At 44.0% G+C, this 20780-nt stretch overlaps 1 protein-coding gene across 1 annotated transcript in view; it reads right to left on the bottom strand.

The window, feature by feature from the left end:
- IPO13 (importin 13) overlaps positions 1-20780 on the bottom strand; it is a 126153-nt gene that overhangs the window by 15592 nt on the left and 89781 nt on the right. The window contains 3 exon segments of the mRNA XM_082265019.1: positions 816-874; positions 8114-8180; positions 13887-13939. Coding sequence (XP_082121145.1) covers positions 816-874; positions 8114-8180; positions 13887-13939 — 179 coding nt within the window.

The raw sequence follows: 20780 nt of genomic DNA, 5'->3' as shown, positions 1-20780 counted from the left end.
ATCAATGCGCCTTCTCTCCCCAACTCCACCAATGAGCCTTCTCTCCCCAACTCCATCAATGAGCCTTTGCCTCCCCCCCCCCCAACTCCATCAATGAGCCTTTGCCCCCCCCTCACCTTCATCAATGAGCCTTCTCTCCCCAACTCCATCATTGAGCCTTCCTCCCCAACTCCATCAATGAGCCTTCCTCCGCCAAGGGGCCTTGGCTATAATCCCCTTCCAGGTGGCCACTTTTCCTTCCTTGGACCACTTTTAGTTGGTCCTGACCATTGTAGACCGGGAACATTCCACACGAGCTGCAGTTTTGGAGTTGCTCTGATCCAGTTGTCTAGACATTACAATTTGGCCTTTTTCAAAGTCACTCAAATCCTTACGCTTGCCCATTTTTACAGTTTTCAACACATTAACTTTAGGGATAACACGTTCACTTCTTGTCTAATATATCCCACCCACTGCCATGAGATCATGAATGCCATTCACTTTACCTGTCAGTGGTCGGAATGTTATGGCTGATCGGTGTATATAAACGGGTAGGTTGCTTGATCCACTTGACATTTTTTATGATAGAAAGCTAAAATAGACAGAACATTGCAGAGTATATGGCCAGCAATAGCCACTCTATGGGACTGATTCATGAAATGTTCATTTTTCCCACAGCAACCATCCAAATTCCAAGAGTAATTTCTTCCATCCAGAGTACAAAGTGAAACAAGGATTCTGATTGGTGGCTATGGTTATTTTTTCCCAGCATGCTTTTAATTTATCACCCCAAAGCAGTTATGTAGTACATGGGACGATTGCAATGTTACACTCACAAAGAAAGCGCAGCTGGACTTGACCGTGGTCGGCTCCGGGAACTTTAAAGAGAGGATACCTGTGGGAAATAAGAGAGACATGAATACAATAAAAGAGAAAAACAAGAATGAGCAGAATTTATTCTTTACGTGAAAAAGAATCAATTGTTATTACAAAAGTCCAACCAAAACATTTACAGCTGAAGTTTATTCTACTTCGATTTTGCCTTCCAAGGTTTCTCTTTCTCCCCCTCAACAACATGCTAATGACCCTTTTTTATATATAAAACCTTTCCATTTAATTTCTCCATGATTAAAATAACTAAAATCCAATGAATCAAAGGGGGGGGGGAAGATGAAGCAGGACATGGTCCAGCCAGGATATGAGACTGTCTTTATCGGACTTGGTGCAGCTTTCAGGAGAGGAGCCTGTCCAACTGGGCAAGACTGAAGGGAAGGCCGGAAGTCAGCTTTGATCTCCGTCACACCTATAAAGTGTGTTTTTTAGCTCTATAAAGCACACAGGTCAAAGCTATAGTCGATAGACTGCCAGTGCACTAAAATCAAAAATGCACTATTTTGTTCCCAACAGAAGACTATTCACATTGGTGCCTTGAGGTGCCCCGGGGCAAGGTGCGTTGAGGTGGTAATCAAAATTAATTTCACCTCAATGCACCATGTGTCAATGCGTGTTGGAGTAGCACGGGGTGAGACATCACTTAAACCTTCAAGAAAAAAATCAAACTCAAAGCTGTACCCCAAAAAAGGCAGGCAGTGGGCGAAGGACTGGTCACCAATATTGCCTGTAGTCTCCGTGCAGCTGACCTTTTCCCATCACTGATGTACCTGCAGCTGGCAATCTTCAGGGTACAGTGGCCAAGTGGTTAGCGTTTCCACCTAGCAGCACTAGGGTCCTTGGTTTGAATCCCAAACACGGCCCTACCTGCCTAGAGTTTCAATGTTCTCCCTGTGCCTGCGTGGGTTTCCTTCAGGTACTTCGGTTTCCTACCACACTCAAAAGACATGCTGGTAGATTAATAGGCTCCTGTCTATATTGACCGTAGTATGTGTATGTGTGAATGTGAGTTAGGGACCTTAGAGTGTAAGCACTTTGAGGGCAGGGACTGATGTTAATGTCCAATATATACATAAAGTGCTGCTTAAATTGGCGGCGCTATAGCAGTACCTGTAAAAAAATCAATCAATATATCTGCTGACCTCAATGGCAGGGTGCTTTACAGATCCAGGGCAGTCTTGGAGGGGAAGGGAGTTCCTGAAGGCCCTGCAGGGTGTGCCAACCATGAAGGGTGAAGACTAGGTCTACGGGACCTGGAGAAGGACTAATAAAGGCCTCTGATATGGTGGATCATGTGACAGTATTTCCTCAAAAAGTGTTTCCTATGTGGGAGCAATGTGGGTAGTTTTCTTGTGGAATGACAAATCCCATTATGGGAAGACTGGTATGGCATGCGTGATGACATCATTGCATGCTTCTGCATATATGCAGGCACCATTTTACTGGCTCTCAGGGTGTAAAAACACTGCCACAGCTGCAGCAGCCTCCTACATGCTGTAGGTGCAAAGCACAGAAAGCATTGGGACACTTGTCTCTATTGGGATGACTTGCCACACAGGTTCTCTGGGTTAGACCAATACTCTTCTCAGCTTGGTGGTCCCTCCTTTAAAGGATTTAAAAGGTCTATTAAACCTCAGCAAGCAATGGCCTCAGGCAGGCAGAGAGGTGGTGGGGGGAGAAAGATGGGGTGGCCTCCCAAATCCCTCTATCAGGTAGAAAATGTGGCAGGCTCCCAAAATCCCTCTATCAGGTAGGAAGGACCATCTGCATAGTTCACCCAGCAATGGCTCCCATAGAGTGAAAGATTCCTTCTGGATCCCTGCCCTTTGTTGGTATTTCCGCTTTCTCGGGGGCAAAATTCTTCCCTTTGTGTGAGGGAGAGGCTTTCTGCAGCCATTTCTGGTCTGTAAGATCAGCTCTTGGTGATTCTCACTGGCTTGGAATACAAACAAGGATGCTCTTCTTCCCCTTCTATCCTTTAGCGGGAGTATGAGGCATTAGAGGAAAATCCTCAAGCTGAGGAAGAAGAGGAACCTGTCTAGGATCTGGAGCTTACTGTAGATGAGTCTTATGGTCCAGGGGTGTCTCAGACACAGAAGACCACAGTGGGCTTCCTTTGTGGATGTGGTGCGTGCTAACTTCAAGTTGACACTTCTGTAATCCCCTTCTCCAAAGATCCTACCATTTCCTACTTGAACAAGATCCTGACGGTCCCGGCAGATGAGTTCCCAGATTTAAAGGTGCCACAGATAAAGAGGCCCTATTTAAGGTATTCTCTCTGGTGGGAACAGCTCTGAAGCCTGCAGTGGACATTTGCCAAGCTCCTAAAATTTGGGTGAAGGGTATAATCTATTCTAGAGAATCGGCCCCAGGGGAGAAACTTTAGTAACTTGGTGGATGTCTTGGAAGATTACATACTGTGGCTTTCTAGTGTAGGCACCATGTCTGTCCACATGAGAAGGATCCTATGGCTCACGTGCATAGTGAGACCTCCATGCAAGAAACAAACCAAAACCATCCTTGGATGTCTTCATCCAGAAGGTTACAATGGGTAAAAGCCCACTTTTAATGCTAAAGAAAGTCAGGGTGACAAGTCAGAACCCAGTAAAGCCTTTTGGAATCCAAGAATGATAATTTTTGTAAGCCTTTAAAGTCTAAGTTCACCATTTGTAAGAAAACATAATACACATCTTTATGCAGGCAAAACAAATGTGCATTTTTTTTTTTTTTTACCTGTAATGCAGGGGTCTTCAAACTATGGCCCTCCAGTTGTTCAGGAACTACAATAACCATCATGCCTAGTCATGTCTGTGAATGTCAGAGTTTTACAATGCCTCATGGGATGTGTCGTTCCGCAACAGCTGGAGGGCCGTGGTTTGAGGATCCCTGCTGTAATGCATTGCATTGACATGGCTGGGGGCAAAAAGAACAGGACTTTCAAGTCCTTCAGTTTTGGAGGCAAGTTCTCCTCACAGTCATGGGACATTCCCACCTTCGCAGGTAGGGGGTCATCTATTGGCCTTTATGGCCTCCTGTGTTTAAGAGGTCACAGACGTATCCAGAGTTTAGAAACTGAAGACACAATAAGAGGTCTTATGGTTTCTATTCAAACCTGTTTACAAGTCCCAAGCCAAAACGTAGAAGTCCAGCCCATTCTGGACCCTAAGGGCCTCAACAAGTTTCTGAAGGTACAAAAAGTCAGGAAGGAACCCACCCTATTGGTGATTACTTCACTTCATCAGGGGAACTTCCTGGCGCCAGTGAATGTTCAAGGATGCCTACTTAAACATCCTAATATTCTAGTCTCACCAACATTTTTTTGCAATTTGCAGTGGAGGATTGCCACTACCAGTTGTGGTGCTATTTTTAGCCTGTACACGGCTGCCTGATAGTTTACTAAGGTGTTGGCTAAAGTGTTAGGATTGCTGGGGACCAGGGGATATTCTCATTGTGGTGTACCTGAATTACCTACTTCTCAGGAAGCAATTGACTCCAAAGCCGATAGCCAATGTTCCAGCAGACCATGCAGGTCCTGGAAAGGCTCAGTCGGGTACTGAACCTTTAGAAGTCGTCCTTGTTCCAATGCAACAGTTGAAGCTTAGTTCTCAACATGGCACAAGTAAAGGTGCTGCTTCCTCAGGAGAAATGCCTGTCTCTTCAATACCAGCTTGGGTCCCTAAGGTCGTAGGAAAGTCCCTCAAATCGAGCCTGCATAAAGGTGCTTGGGAAGATGGTAGCCACCTTTGATGCTGGGAAAGATGATAGCTGCCTTCGGTGTGATCCTCTACGCCCAGTTTCACTCCAAAGCTCCTCAGCTTAAGTCTTTGGATATTCACACAGATGCTGGGAAATTCTTCCTTCAGATTAATTGGAAGGTCTTGAAGACAGATGCCAAATTGTTGGGCTGGAAAGGTGTTCTGGAGGACCTCTCAGTTCAGGGAGAGTGGTCATCAGAGGAGCAGAAGTTTCTAATCAACATCCAAGGTATTTGGTTCATTTGGCTGGCTGTCAAGATCTTACCTTGCCTTCCTGTTGGCAGCCATCTTGGACATGTGCAGACTGCTGTCTCTTATAAACTCTGTTTGCATCATCACTTGTCTGCTGCCTGGGCATCGCTCAGTGATGATGTTGCACACCTGACTATATATATATCACCTGATGGCTTTCAGACCTTTGCCCTTGTGTAAGGTGCATCACTGCTAGCAGTCCTCTGGTCTCTGTGGTTTCTCCGTGCATGACTTGGCTTGGCTGACAACTTTCCTGGCTCTAAATTCCGTATCGGCAGACGACCCCGCACCAGAAGACGACTTGGCTTCGGCAGACTACCAGCTTCTGGGCTCTATCTCGGCTTGGATGACTACCTGTTCCTGAAATCGTTCCTGGCTTGGAGGACTACCTGCTTCCCGAACTTGACCCTGGCTGTTCTTGATTTTGCTCCTCTCTCTTGCTGTGCGATTATTATTTTTGCATAAATAAATCGCTTTATTTTACTTTATCTTCGTGTGGTCTGGTTTCCTGGCACCCTCACACTGGCCCTCTTACACTGATGTGTCAACCTTGGGGTCTCCACGTCAGGGTACAGTGGCATATATCAACTATCAAAAAGGGGAAAGAACTTGCACTGCCCAGGCAGAAGTGGACCTGATTTTGTCTCGGGCAGAACTTCATATTCCGGCCCTCTCTACCATCCACATTGCAAGTGTAGAAAACTGCCAGGACAGCTTTCTCAACCACCAGCAGCTGAATCCAAGAAACTGCACTCTTCACCCATAGGTATTCACAGAGACTTGTCTATGGTGGAGGACGCCAGATGTAGATCTCTTGGCGTCCAAATTCAATGACAAACTTAACAGGTTTGTCTCCGGAAACCAGGAATGCTCAGGCATTTGTGATAGATTCCCTGATGACTCTTTGGGATTAGTTTTCCCTGACCTATGCCTTCCCGCCACTGCAGCTTTAGCAGCCTGTTGCACAAGATAACGGTGGGCAATTCTGACAGCACCTGCTTGGCCATGAAGAATGTGGTATTCAGACATTGCAAACCTCTTGGCAGATGAGCCATGAGAAATAGGGGCGTTTCTAACTCTAAAATTCCTAGCCTCCTCAGGACAAGAAAGTGGACTTCCAGGAAGGTGTGCCACCATACATGGAAAGCCTTTTTTCCCTGGGGGTGAGACTCGTAAGTTTCAGCTCCGACACTATGTTGTGGGGTGCTTTTTCTCTCTCGTCCAGTCTGATGGATGTCTCTAGCTTTAGGTTCCATCAAGGGACAGATCTCAGCCTTGACGATTCTGTTTCAGAGACCTATCGTATCTCATTACTTGGAAAGTCATTGTACAGGGTGTCATGCCCACTAACATGACAAGCCTGGAGACTCTTGGTCCGTCTTTCCAACCATTACTATGGATAGGCTAAATACCCACCTGCATTCACACTAACTGCCCCCACCTTCAAGTCCATTGTCGACTACAATTTACATTGCATGATGGCAACTGAAGCTTGTTCTTGGGGCTCTGGATAGAGACAGAAAATTATGCTGGTGCTGCACTAACACTGCTTCCAGGTGCTCGGGCATAGCTGTTGTTTCTATTACAAAGAGATGATCATGTTTTCTATGTGTAAAGGGACCTGCAGTATGGGTAAAATTACTAACCAGCCCGGAATTCAGCTTTAAAGTGATATTAAAGTTTGGAATTTTTTTTTTTACATTAAAACAAACATGTTACACTTACCTGCTCTGGGCAGTGGTTTTGCACAGAGCAGCCCCGATCCTCCTCTTCTTGGGTCCCCTGCCAGAGCTCCGGGTCCCTCCCTCCTGCTGAGTGCCCCCAGTGCAAGCAGCTTGCAGTGGGGGCACCCAAGCAGGCTCGCTCCTGAGCTGCTGCTCTTGCTGTCTATCCATAAACAGAGCCTTGGCTCGGCCCCACCCCTCTCTCCTCACTAGCTATGATTGATAGAAGTGGGAGCCAATGGATCCCACTGCTGTCTAAGCCAATGAGGAGTCATCATCCCCGGAGAGCCGAGGCTCTCATGCAAAGCGCTGGAGGAGGATTGCACTCAGGTATGTATTAGCGGGGGCTGCTGCATAGAGGTGGTTTTTAACTATCATGCATATAATACATAAAGGTGAAAAACCTTGAGCCTTTACAACCACTTTAACCACCGGAGGATTTTGCTGTCTTACGTCCAGGCCACTTTTTGCGATTCGGAACTGTGCGACTTTAATTGACAATTGCGCGGTCATGCAACGCCGTACCCAAACGAAATTTACGTCCTTTTTTTCCCCACAAATAGAGCTTTCTTTTGGTGGTATTTGATCACCTGTGCGATTTTTCTTTTTAAACTATAAACAAAAAAAGAGCGCCAATTTTGAAAAAATAATATTTTTCACATTATTTTATATGAAATCCCCCCCAAAAAAATGTAAAAATCAAAATTTTTTAGCCAATTTGTTTTCTGCTACATATGTTTGGTAAAAAAAATTTCAATAAGCGTATTTTGATTGGTTTGCGCAAAAGTTATTGCGTTTACTAAGGGAAAGATTTCTGTAATTTTTGGTGTTTTTTTTTTTTAACGAGTAATGGCGGCGATCTGCGATTTTTTTTTGCGGGACTGCGACATTGCAGCAGACAGATCGGACCCTTGACTGACATTTTTTACACTTTTGGGGGTACCAGTGATAGTACTAAAGTAATCAGTGCTATACATATGCACTGTTACTGTAAAAATGACACTGGCAGGGAAGGGGTTAATTTTATTGGAGCGGGAGGGGTTAATGTATGCCTGGTGCTTAATAACGTGTGTGGGGGGAGGTGACTGAGTGACACAGGGACAGATCGCAGGTTCAGCTAAGCTGAACCCTGCAATCTGACCCTGCCTGTCACTTAGGAGATCCGCCCGCTTTGTTTACACAAGCGGGCGGATCTCCACACTTGATTCCCCGATGATCGGGGAAGAGCGGCGGTGATCACCGCCGCTCCTCCCCTGGCCCGACTCCCGCTGTATTCAGTTAGCTTCGGGAGCTTCTGGCGCCGCGCGCCCCCGAGAGAGGGGAGTGTCTGGTGACGTAGGTCTACGTCGCCAGACGATAACGAACCACTTTGCCGCAGTACAGTCAACGTGACTGGTCGGTAAGTGGTTAAACAGATCCTCACTATTTTAAAGCTACAAAATAAGCTTCACATCCCTTCCACATCTTTAAACAAAGAAGGTTCATTGCTGAATAGTATGAACAATTACCCACCACACTGGAACACAGCCTTTACATCCAGCTCAGCGGACAGGAAGAGGCATGGCTTGCGCTTCAAGGCCTGTAAAGTGCAACAGACACAGACATAAACACACTTTTCACACAGTCTCAGGCATCACCCTTCATTAACTTACCTGTCCAGAGGGCAGCATGGCTGCCGGGTTCTTGACAGAGGATGACAAATTTGGGAGACCCGTCTTCAGTGCTCCTCAGAACATTTAGTAACCATCAGTAATAAACCAAAAGGAGAGCGGCATCTCCTCAAGTCAACCATTCACCTTTTTATAAGCTGAACTAAAAGCAGGATGTGCCAATGACATAATTGCACACAACATGGCTACCTTGCATGAATAGGCGTAGACCATACTACCTGACACATGGAAGAAATTCATGTTTATATCCAGGACCTGGCCACATCGGTATAGCTATACACAAATCATGGCTACATTATACAAGAATGTTGTATCTGGGTCTGCAGTTTACTCCAACCATGACCTATTGCTCCATTGTGAGCGGAGTTGGGAAGGAACCAAATCCACTGTCAGACCTTCACAACCATCGGACACCATGAATGAGAACAATTCCTTCTCTTCCACAATGGCTATGCCAGGCAATGAGATTATAATACATCATTTCTATGTCCTCTAGAAAGCTCAGGCCAGTGACAACAGTAGCTAGAATAAGAACATAGATCTGGGCTTGTCACAGCTTAGCTGGGGAATGGGGGTCCTTCTCTCTTCCAGGGCCCCTGAAGCACGACAACCCAGATGGAGATTGAATCCTGCCCCACTCCATACAAAATGAGCTTACTCCTAAAAAGAACCAGTTGCGACTGGCCATTATTAAGCATCTGATTAACTGGTCTTAAATTATTATACAGTTGCAGGCTTAGTTATGAAAGGCTTACGTTTTCCCAGATCGCTGACTCTTCAGGGGGTCAGAGGTCATCATTTCTACTATCTGACCTTACACACTGTACACTCAGGAGCTGAGAGGTGTTTGAAGTCAGGCAGCTGACAATTCAGCAAATGTCGTAGAAAAATTATGAAGGTTGGGGAATATCAATCTTGTATAAGTAAGCCTGAAAAAAGGAAACTGAATATTCCCACATAAACTCAACTGAAATAGGTTTTTGTTAAGCCATTCTTTGTCATGTGACAGAACTAACCGGGGCAGGGAATTTTGGAGGGGACCAGGGGCTATCATTCTACCCACTGATTATGGCCCATGGAGGAGACCAGGGGTTTTGTCTGCTTCTCCAGATCATGGTATACAGCTCAGTTCAGCTTCTGATCCCATGGAGAGAGCAGACAAAATCCCTTGTCTCATCCATGGGCCATAATCAGTGGGTAGAAGGATAGCCCCTAGCCTCCTTTAAAAGCCCCTGCCTCTGTGTTCTCTGTTACAGCACTGCGGTATATGTCAGTGCTACATAAATGTATAATAATAATAGTGTGTGACTGTGGGAAAACAGAGTGTAAGCTCCTCTGGTACAGAGACTGATGTGACTGGCTCATTGTTTTCTGTTCAGCACTGTGGTATATGTCAGAGCTATGTAAATGTATAATATTATTAGTGTGTGAGTGTTGGAAAACAGAGTGTAAGCTCCTCTGGTGCAGAGACTGATGTGACTGGCTCATTGTTTTCTGTACAGCACTGTAGTATATGTCAGTGCTACATAAATGTATAATATTATTAGTGTGTGAGTGTGGGAAAACCGAGTGTAAGCTCCTCTGGTACAGAGACTGATGTGACTGTGGGGGAGGGGACATTAGAGTGTAAGCTCCTCTGGTACAGAGACTGATGTGACTTGCTCATTGTTTTCTGTTCAGCACTGCGGTATATGTCAGAGCTATGTAAATGTATAATAATAATAGTGTGTGACTGTGGAGGGGCATTAGAGTGTAAGCTCCTCTGGTACAGAGACTGATGTGACTGTGGGGGAGACATTAGAGTGTAAGCTCCTCTGGTACAGAGACTGATGTGACTGTGGGGGAGGGGACATTAGAGTGTAAGCTCCTCTGGTACAGAGACTGATGTGACTGTGGGGGAGACATTAGAGTGTAAGCTCCTCTGGTACAGAGACTGATGTGACTGGCTCAGTGTTCTCTGTACAGCGCTGTGGTATATGTCAGAGCTATATAAATGTATAATAATCATAGTGTTTTCATGTGGGGGGACATTAGATTGCAAGCTCCTCTAGTGCAGAGACTGATGTAACTGGCTCAATGTTCTCTGTACAACACTGTGGACTATGTCTGAGCTATATAAATGTGTAGTAATAATAGTGTGTGACTGCAGGGGGACATTAGAGTGTAAGCTCCTCTGGTACAGATAGTAAACCTCTCTGGTGCAGATTGTAAGGGGACTTGCCCAGCGATGCACTGCGGAATGTGTCAGCGCTATTTCTATAATATCAGCTTCTTAAGGAGGAGAGACGGAGTAAGGGGCGTACTGTAGTGATACATACTGTAGTTTAGAACTAATTATGTTCATGACCAGCTAAATTGTGCCCATTTATTGATTATCATTTAATGAACAGCAGAGATGTAGACAAGCAGCGTGACTTATTCAGAATATTCAGAAGGAGCCACCCCTGTTTTGATACATTTCTTTTTTACTTCTAAGCGAGTGCTAGTAGGCATTTCACCCCGGCCAAATGTAATCACCATTTCAGAGTCTGTAACTGAGGGGCGGCAATGATAATTGAGCAGTATCTGTAGACTGTGGGCATTAATCATCATGTATTAAATCTCATAATCATACCATAAAAAAAGAAGCACTAGTACCAAAGTCAACACTGTTCCATATTTTGACATATTTGTAAACCATTAATATAAAAGGGTCAAAAAAAGTAAAATGCTTACTTTTCACTTGTTTTTGCCCCTTTATACTTGTTTATGAAAGCATAGTATACAACAATGTGACCCATTCAATTTCAGGACTAAATAATTTCAGTCTGGATTTAACCAATCTTGCCTCTTGTTTTATAACATTTTTATAGTCATTTAATAAAGTGCCCTTCCCAGCTGACTGGTCATGAAATTTCCAATTATGTTGTAATGACTACACATCCTAAAGAGAGATCATTTTAGGACTTCCAACAGTCATTCCATCCAAAAGTGACTCTTTGGTTGTAGGTGTAATGCGATTGAGAGACCCACTGGCTTCCTAAATCTCTTGGGGACACCAATAGTGTGATCTCAACTAAGTTAGGGGTGCCGTTCCCATCAGTTTTAAGTCCGTCCAGTATCTACAAGAGAGAGCTGACTGGTCATGAAATTTCCAATTACGCTGTAATGACTACATATCCTAAAGAGAGATAATTTTAGGACTTCAAAAGTCATTCCATCCAAAAGTGACTCTTTGGTTGTAGGTGGAATGCGATTGAGAGACCCACTGGCTTCCTAAATCTCTATGGGACACCAATAGTGTGATCTCAACTAGGTTGGGGCTGTCCGTTCCCATCAGTAATTACGTTGTAATGACTACACATCCTAAAGAGAGATCATTTTAGGGCTTCAACAGTCATTCCATCCAAAAGTGACTCTTTGTTTGTAGGTGGAATGCGATTGAGAGACCCAGTGGCTTCCTAAATCTCTTGGGGACACCGATAGTGTGATCTCAACTAGGTTGGGGGATGTCCGTTCCCATCAGTTTTAGGTCCGTCCAGTATCTACAAGAGAGAGCTCACTGGTCATTAAATTTCCAATTACGTTGTAATGACTACACATCCTAAAGAGAGATCATTTTAGGACTTCAAAAGTTATCCATCCAAAAGTGACTCTTTGGTTGTAGGTGTAATGCGATTGAGAGACCCACTGGCTTCCTAAATCTCTTGGGGACACCAATAGTGTGATCTCAACTAAGTTAGGGGTGCTCGTTCCCATCAGTTTTAGGTCTGTCCAGTATCTACAAGAGAGAGCTGACTGGTCAGGAAATTTCCAATTACGCTGTAATGACTACACATCCTAAAGAGAGATCATTTTAGGACTTCAACAGTCATTCCATCCAAAAGTGACTCTTTGGTTGTAGGTGGAATGCGATTGAGAGACCCACTGGCTTCCTAAATCTCTTGGGGACACCAATAGTGTGATCTCAACTAAGTTGGGGGTGTCCGTTCCTATCAGTTTTAGGTATATCCAGTATCTACACGAGAGAGCCGACTGGTCATTAAATTTTAAATTACGTTCTAATGACTACACATCCTAAAGAGAGATCATTTTAGGACTTCCAACAGTCATTCCATCCAAAAGTGACTCTTTGGTTGTAGGTGGAATGCGATTGAGCGACCCACTGGCTTCCTAAATCTCTTGGGGACACCAATAGTGTGATCTCAACTAAGTTAGGGGTGCTCGTTCCCATCAGTTTTAGGTCCGTCCAGTATCTACAAGAGAGCTCACTGGTCATTAAATTTCCAATTACGTTGTAATGACTACACATCCTAAAGAGAGATCATTTTAGGGCTTCAACAGTCATTCCATCCAAAAGTGACTCTTTGGTTGTAGGTGGAATGCGATTGAGAGACCCACTGGCTTCCTAAATCTCTTGGGGACACCAATGGTGTGATCTCAACTAGGTTGGGGCTGTCCGTTCCCATCAGTTTTAGGTCAGTACAGTATCTACAAGAGAGCTGACTGGTCATGAAATTTCCAATTACGCTGTAATGACTACACATCCTAAAGAGATCATTTTAGGACTTCCAACAGTCATTCCATCCAAAAGTGACTCTTTGGTTGTAGGTGGAATGCGATTGAGAGACCCACTGGCTTCCTAAATCTCTTGGGGACACCAATAGTGTGATCTCAACTAGGTTGGGTCTGTCCGTTCCCATCAGTTTTAGGTCCGTCCAGAATGTACAAGAGAGACCGGACATTAACTTTTAATGCCAAGATCTCCGTCACACTTTCTGGCTGCCCATGTTCCTGAGAGTTTTAGGTGTTGCCAGTCACCTCGAGGTGTTCCCAATCCTCCTGGTGCATTCTCTAGAACATAAAAAGCATTTTCAACCCAACATGGTAGTGTGAGAGCCCCATATAATGGTCACAACAGGTGTGTAGATCTAGGAAAAATCAGCTCACTCTCACCAATAGAATCCCCAATAAGGAAACAGTGAAATAAAAAATTGCAGCACATATTGAAAAATAAAACATTTTTGGGTGGACTGACCCTTCAAGTCCTCCTCCTTTTTCCCCAGAGGTCAGTTCTTACCAGATGTAATTTCTACAAACACTTCTACCACTAGGCACTAAGTATACATGGCCCACTCTGTATTACATATGTAATGCATAGCAACTGAAATAAGACAGAGAATGCGATTCTGAAAGGAGGACAAACAATGAGATGAGGGGCTTCCATCTTCATAAACCAGAAGGTCAAGTCACAATGACCCTAGCTGTCCAACTTGTGTTACAGTAGCTGGAAAGGAATTTGTGGTTAAACCTTGGTTTGAAAGCAATGACCTACACTCAGTGGTGGCTAATAAGCCTTGTCCCTAAATGAACCACACAACCCCCACCCCCCCACACCTAAAGTGATTTCGTCCTCTAAAGAAACAGAGCCATCAACTTTGTCAATTTGCTTCCCAAGAGGCCATCTCAAAGAAAGATCTGGTGCAAAACTTGATGGATAAAAGCTACATAACTGAAAGAAAATCATAGCAAGAAACGGGGAGAAAACAGAAAGATAAATTGAATCAAATAAGGAATAAAGGAATCGAAAGGAGGAAGAGAGAGAGAAAGAAAAGTGAATGAAACTCAAAACACACCTGTGCCAGGAGTTGCATAAATGAATCAACAATATCAGGATGGTTCCTGGGTCCTAAAAATATAATAAAGATGTAACTTAAGAGAAAAAATTATACAAACAGCAACTTAATATCATATAAGTCATGTGATACAGAAAGAGATCACAGGGGGAGGTGGGGGTTGGGAGGGGAAAGGTGCCAGGCCGGAGGAGGGAGGGGAGGAAGGAGGTGAGGAAAGAAGACATGATCAACTCGAAACTGGTCAAAGAAACAAAATCATGAGACTTGAAGAACCCAAAAACAGAACGAACAAATCAAAAAGAAAGATGCTTTTGACCCTGACCATCCCGCACAATCAGACATCAGAGATGGAATGCGGTAGGAGGACGACAGAGCCAGTTTTACAGTGCTTGTTCCCATGAAGGCCTTTAGCGGCCCTGAGTGTTTGGAATAAGCTGCAAACTCCTGAGATGGCCGATCACCTTACCATCTTACTTTCTTTGGTATGAAAACCTTGTATATTTCTTGAAGTACAATACATCGGCCTTAAATTTGTTCAGAATGTCTAAGGAAGGATTTGTCTCATGGCCTGTATTGTCCCATATAAACCAATCATACTCCCTATGGTTGGGCAACAAATGGAAAGACTCATTTGTGAGCAGCTGGTTCCCCCTTTTCCTGTCTTACTGCTCACTATTAGAAGGGACACTATAACAATGGAGGAAGGGAGGCTTGGATGGTTCCTTCATAGCAGCCATACAAATATTTTTTTTAAGTAGCAGAAAAGTCTTTTTCCACACAGGTAAGTCTGTAATAGGGAATACCACTTCCCCTGATGACGTCTGCTATGACAAAATGCATTGGACGGGGCCAACAAGGGTGACACTATCGCAAAAATCGAGACCCGGAAGTGGGCTGTTGCTGAACACGAGCGGGGGGATCGAATGCTTTTACTACAGCAATATATGATAACGCTTGTTTTGGCCTTCGCTCTGAGTATTTTTAAGCTATTTTAAATAAATAGGAGGACTTTATTTACTACTATATGAGAGTTTTTTATACTCATCTCTAACCTTTGTGGACCTCTTTGGAATGAGGTGTGTGAAGGAGTTATTTTGGAGTTCCAGGGATATCCCGGCATTGATGACATTAAGAGCGTGTTTGACCATGCTTTTATTGGTGGTCATATTATCTGGTAAGGTGGATCTGCATACACTGTGGTTTTCTGGTGAAGTGTTTTTTGCTTTTTTTTTTGGTGGAATGACCATCTGGAAAAATGATTACTCTTCGCTCAAGAGCAACACTGATATATGCACTTTCTGTGGTGGACTATTTACATACTTTTTTGGGGGACTTTTGTGTTTGATGGACTTCTTATAGGTCACTATTATATGGGTTTATGGTGATCAATATACACATTCTATATTTTTTTGATGTTTGCACACACTCATTTTTTTAACATTTCTTTTTACATAGTATTTATAATTAGTTATTTATAGAGCTGCACATTTCATATTTATTTATTTTAGGGTTGGTATCCTAACTCTTGGTGCGAGCTGCTGTGTCATATTTTCATTCACACCCAAATGCAGAGTTTCCTTTATATAAGCCTGTAATAGGGTTAACTGTAGCTACAGTGAATATCTTCTAAACGTGCACTGCCTAGGAGATATTCACATTTGTACCGGCCGGTGAAGTCACTGATGCATGCGCACTGCACCCTGAATGGATGGCGCACTTAATCCCACGTGGAGTGACATCATTGCAGTCAAATGACCAACCCGGAAGAAGACCGGAAAAAGATGGAAGCCCTGTTGGTGGTGACAGCGCACCCCTTGAGGGGTCGGATTCACAGGTAAGTTTTCATAATTTGCAAGTATGTGGTGCATACTAGCACATCATGACATTAACCTGCAGGGGGACCATTTTTGTTTCCTTTTGAAGAGAGCTTTTACTACCTCTTTAATTATACAATGATATAGCTAACGTGGCTGAAAAGACAATGGGAGTGTCAAAGGGTCTAGGAGTTCAGAAAAAAACTTAGCCAACACGTTTTGGGGATCAAGAGTTTTCCCCTTGAAGTACATCACAGGGCACAGAGGAGTTAACATTCATGACTATCTGGGTTATCCTTCACCTTCAGGTGATCAGACAATGGCCATAAAATGCAGGAATTCCTGCCCAGGCATAATCCCTCCCAGCTCAAATATGTCCCGGTTTTGTAGCAAGCAATGAGGACAAATATAAGAGTGGATACATTTCTGAGTCTTGTGATGTACTCCCATGAAAATTATTTTATAGCATGTTATCCTAATTAAAGGACGCAAAGGACTTAAGTATTCATGACTACTTGGAATGTCACAAAGGACTAAACATGTAGGGTGGGCAACAAGGCCAACATGCCCAAAATCCAAAAATAGAACCGGGAGGAACCCCCACTACAAGTTGCCTTCAAGACCTTCCACCTAAAACTGGCATCCACAGAGGTGTGAACCTGATAGGACTTAGTAAACATATGAAGAGAAGACCAGATATCAGCCTTACAAACTTGAACAACAGAAGCTTGATGATGAATAGCCCAGAAAGGACAGACACTCCTGGTGGAATGGCCTTGACTGGGAAAGGAAGAACCTTGCCCCTATAGCACAGTCCTGAGAAATGAGATGACAAATCCTCATAGTAATAGGTGACCCCCTGGTAGAACAAATGGGGAATCAGACTGTGGAAATGAAGCTGTGGACTTCAAATACAGTCTACCAGCTTGAACAGCCCCCAAAGAGTGAAGAACATTTGCTATTCCCAGAGAGTATATGCAAAAATTAAAAGGACAAATAGTGCTCTCTGCTTAAATTCCTTTACTGAAGATAGTAATTAAAAGCACACTTACAAACCTAGCGCTTGGCTTCTTGCATAACAAAAAGGCAAAAGGCAGGGTTAGTATAGGAATCACTTCTTGTATGCAGCAAGGTTCCATGGGATATGCACTCCTTAGATGTGTAAGTAAACAGCAGAGAAAGCATGCTGGGAATACAGGAAATTGTGGAAAGACAGCCAGCAGACAGGCAGTACTTGCAACTTGAACTTAGATTTTTTAAGTAAGCTTATACCGGATTGTCAATAGTAACCATAAATGATGATGCTGTGACCATAGAACTCCTTTAAAAGGTCCCATGGTGACAAGAGGAGCTGAACAGGTAGAACAATCCATAGGCAACTCTAAAAAAAGGCAGTAACCTAGGAAAGAGTTGCAACAGGTCTCTGAAACAGACTGGCAAAGGCTGTGATCTGCCCCTTGATAATATTTGGGAAACAAGCCATCTCCACACCAGAGAAGGCCAAAATGCGCTCCACGACATACTGTGGGAGATTAAACCTACGAGCCTACACCAGACCATTGCACACCTCCCTGGAGGTCCAGAATAACATTTTTTGCCTTGAAGAGGGTAGGGACTAGAGTTAGGAATGCTACTATCAATCAGGACTTGGTCTTCAGTACCATAAAGCAAGATGGAAGATCAGACCCTTCGACAACAAATCTGGTTGATCTGGAAGAGTCCACAGCTCATCTGCCAAAAAGAAGCTGCAGGGAAGGGTTAAAAATCAGGGAAAACTTATTCCAAATAATCACCAGGTCATCTACTGCAAGGCTTGAGGATACCTGGTTCAGGACACAAACCTTTTCAGGTTGTTTTTGAATCTGGACGTCAAGAGATCCACATCTGGCATCTCCCAGCAAGCTGCTGATGGCTAAGAAAGTTCTCCAGCCAATTTTGCATGCCGGAAATGCTCACAGTAGAGAAGGCCAGAATGTGAAGTTCAGGTGCGCTTCTTCTTGAGCTGATCTATTATCACTCCATGATCATTGATGTATGCCACAGCTGTGGCATTGTCCAACTGCACCCTGACAGGGAGACCCTGAAGGCAGACAGACCAGTAGAGGAGGGCCAGCCGAATTGTCCAAAGCTCTAGGGTGTTGATCAAGTTCGTTCCTCTGATGACCATGTTCCATGAACCAAGAGGTTCTCAAGAACTCCTTCCCAGCATGATAAGGCTAGCATCAGTCCTCAACACCTTCCAATTCATTAGAAAGAAGGGTTTCCCTGGAACAGCGTGGATATCCACAATTACAGAGACCAACCTTGTCTTGGGAGTCAAATTCATTGGCAGATCCAAGGACTTTTGACATTTTTTTCTATACCAACAATATATTGAGCTGAAGAGCTCTGGTTTGAATCTGGGTATAGGGGGTGGCATCAAAGTTAGGTTCCCTCTTCCCCATACCTTCATACATGTTCAAATCAAAAGGAGTTTCCAACAACCTCAGAAAGGTTGAATATAAGGGCTTGGCAAAAACTCACTATGGCCACCACAGCATGCTGAGATGCTCCCACCAGAAAGGACACCTCAAAGAGGTCCTCTAATCTCTTATCCATGGCGTCTTTAAAGACCATCCACCAGGACTGTCAGGGTCTTAGTTAAGAAGGAAATGATCCCATTTCTTGTAGAATTTCTCCTCCATGGGATACCGGAGAGCCCAATCCACATACATCGCTTCTTGTAACTGGGGGTGCACTGGAAAGGATTTTTTGGTGGCGCCATGACCCAAAACCAGTGATTTTAGAGGAAGACGACTAAAACCAGTGATTTTAGGGGAAGAGGAGTATGGCAGCAATAACTTCAAGTTAGTGCACAACACATCTTTCAGAAAGCCCACTGTGCTCTTTGGTGTCTGAGACACCTCCACACAGAGATTCCTCCTGGGAGCCCCCAGATTTGCACCCCAGGCATTCAAAGCCAGTGACAACCCCTGAAACTTGATCTTACACTAGAAATGGTTGCACAAAATTCCTTCCTTGACGCTCACAAAAGAGGAGGATTGTGCCATGGAGACAGTAGAAAAAACAGAAAAGGGTAGTAATTCAGAACTAATCTTACACGTAGGGAGAGCCACTGCAGAGTGACCTGTGCAGGGGCCTCTCTACCCAAAAGAAGGATTTGAAAGCCCACCTCTGACCCACCATGAATGTAAGGAACAGGCTAGAATTTACAGGGAACAGGGTCCATGAGAGAGATCTTCAGAGACACAGGGAGGTACATCCATCATCACCTAAAGACACTAGCGAAAAAATGAAGCTTCACTGAGCTGGGAGGGGCTATGCCTGAGTGGGGATTCCTGCCCTATTTTGGCTAGTGTCTATTCATCTGAAGGTGGCAGCATAATCCAAGTAAGCATGAATATTTCAGTCCTCTGTGTTGTGTAAAGTACGACTGAGAAAAAACTGTTTCATTTAAATTACATCCTATAATACGGCTCATATATCATGATCTGTATACGATTTCTCAAAAAAAAACTTTGTATAGGAAAAGAAAAACCGGGGTTCTGACATTTGCACCCGTTAACTAGAACTAAATAAAGTTGGAGAAAAAAAGCTGAATTATTTCTAAATCCAATCAGTCCATGATGAGTGCATCTCTCACCAGATATAGGCTCTGCCACTGGTGGTATTCCTCTATCACGAAGGCCGGCCACAGATGGTTTGAATCTCAGCCGGTTAAGCAGGAAGCGTCCGAGATTCGAACCATGTATGGGTAGGCTGAATGTACCAAATTGATTGATGAACTTGGGTACAACCAGCCTGCAGGATTTAGGGGCTGGTATAGCCGCTAGCTATAATCACTGTCTTCTCCCGGCGGGGAAAGCCACCCCACCGCTGGAAGAATATAATGGCTCGGCGGGAGGGATTCCCATGTCAACACTGACTGTATTGGCCTGCCTAAGCCCAGTTACAGTTGAAAGGCATTCTTGGCAGAGCCTGCATCTGGTAAGGGATGCATTCATTTTCTGAATAAACTATGGAATGATTCGATTTAGCAGTATTTTGGCTATAGTGTTTTTTATTCTTGGTTTGTGGACATCAGACAAGATCCCATAAGAGCCCTTGGCACCTGTGGACAATTTTAATTTTCCTGACTTGTAAATTAAATTTAGGCTGGAGAGAAAACAGTGTAGCAGCCAACCTTAAATGGTAATGGCAAGAAAAAAGTAAATGCACCCAAGTGAAATACAACTAAAATAAAAGTGGTCTGATCACCTGTGTTATTACTATCAGCTCTTCCTTACCAGGAAGCTATCCAGCTCTCTAGTTAATCCCACCTCTATATCCCTCCTCGAGAAACTCTTACGTACCTCTGGTCCCAATACATCGATATCATGTTAATATTTCTCACCCTGTGCTAGATGCCAGCTGAAACTGACTTTGCCAGATCTCCCTTACGATGAGTCAGATTGTTCGGCATGTGAGCACACCTACAAAAACTAATTTATCCTCTAGGGATAAAGATATTAATTTAAAACTTTTTAATTATAGCTATTACCCTCCAGTCAGGTTGCATAGATTGGTCCTCCGACAATCGGCAGACTGCTTTAGAGGTTGTGTGGCAGACGCCATTTTCTTCATTGTATGTAGAACTGCCCATTGGTCTCTGCCTTCTAGTCAGAAGTGAACTCATTCCTTTCTACTGCCCTTGGCTTGCCCAATATCCTACATCCTTAGAACGGTTTGTTTGGAATTTTTGGTGATAAACACCTTTCTATACATGATAAAAACCGATTACGTATTTTATATTTTTTTTTGCCAAAAAGGTTACCTTTATGTCCTGGAGGGGCAGCCATAATTTATCAATAGAAACCAGGAAAAATATGATCAATGGTGATCTTCCACAGTATAAGTTGACCTTTGAACTTAGGAAGAAATGCCAAACTTTTACGGAAGTGTGGCAAAGTTGGTTAGACAGTCCTCTTATGGCGCTTTTCCACTGCATGGAACCAAACGGTTCAGCTCGCTTTTGCGCTTTTCCACTGCATGGTACGGTGTTGGAACGGCTCGGTACGGCGACGCTTTTCCACTACATGAA

This window comes from Pelophylax lessonae (assembly GCF_965119305.1).
Source record: "Pelophylax lessonae genome assembly, chromosome: 8".
Lineage (NCBI taxonomy): Eukaryota > Metazoa > Chordata > Amphibia > Anura > Ranidae > Pelophylax > Pelophylax lessonae.
Note: the sequence above shows the minus strand (reverse complement) of the source record. Positions and strands in the feature narration are given on the sequence as shown.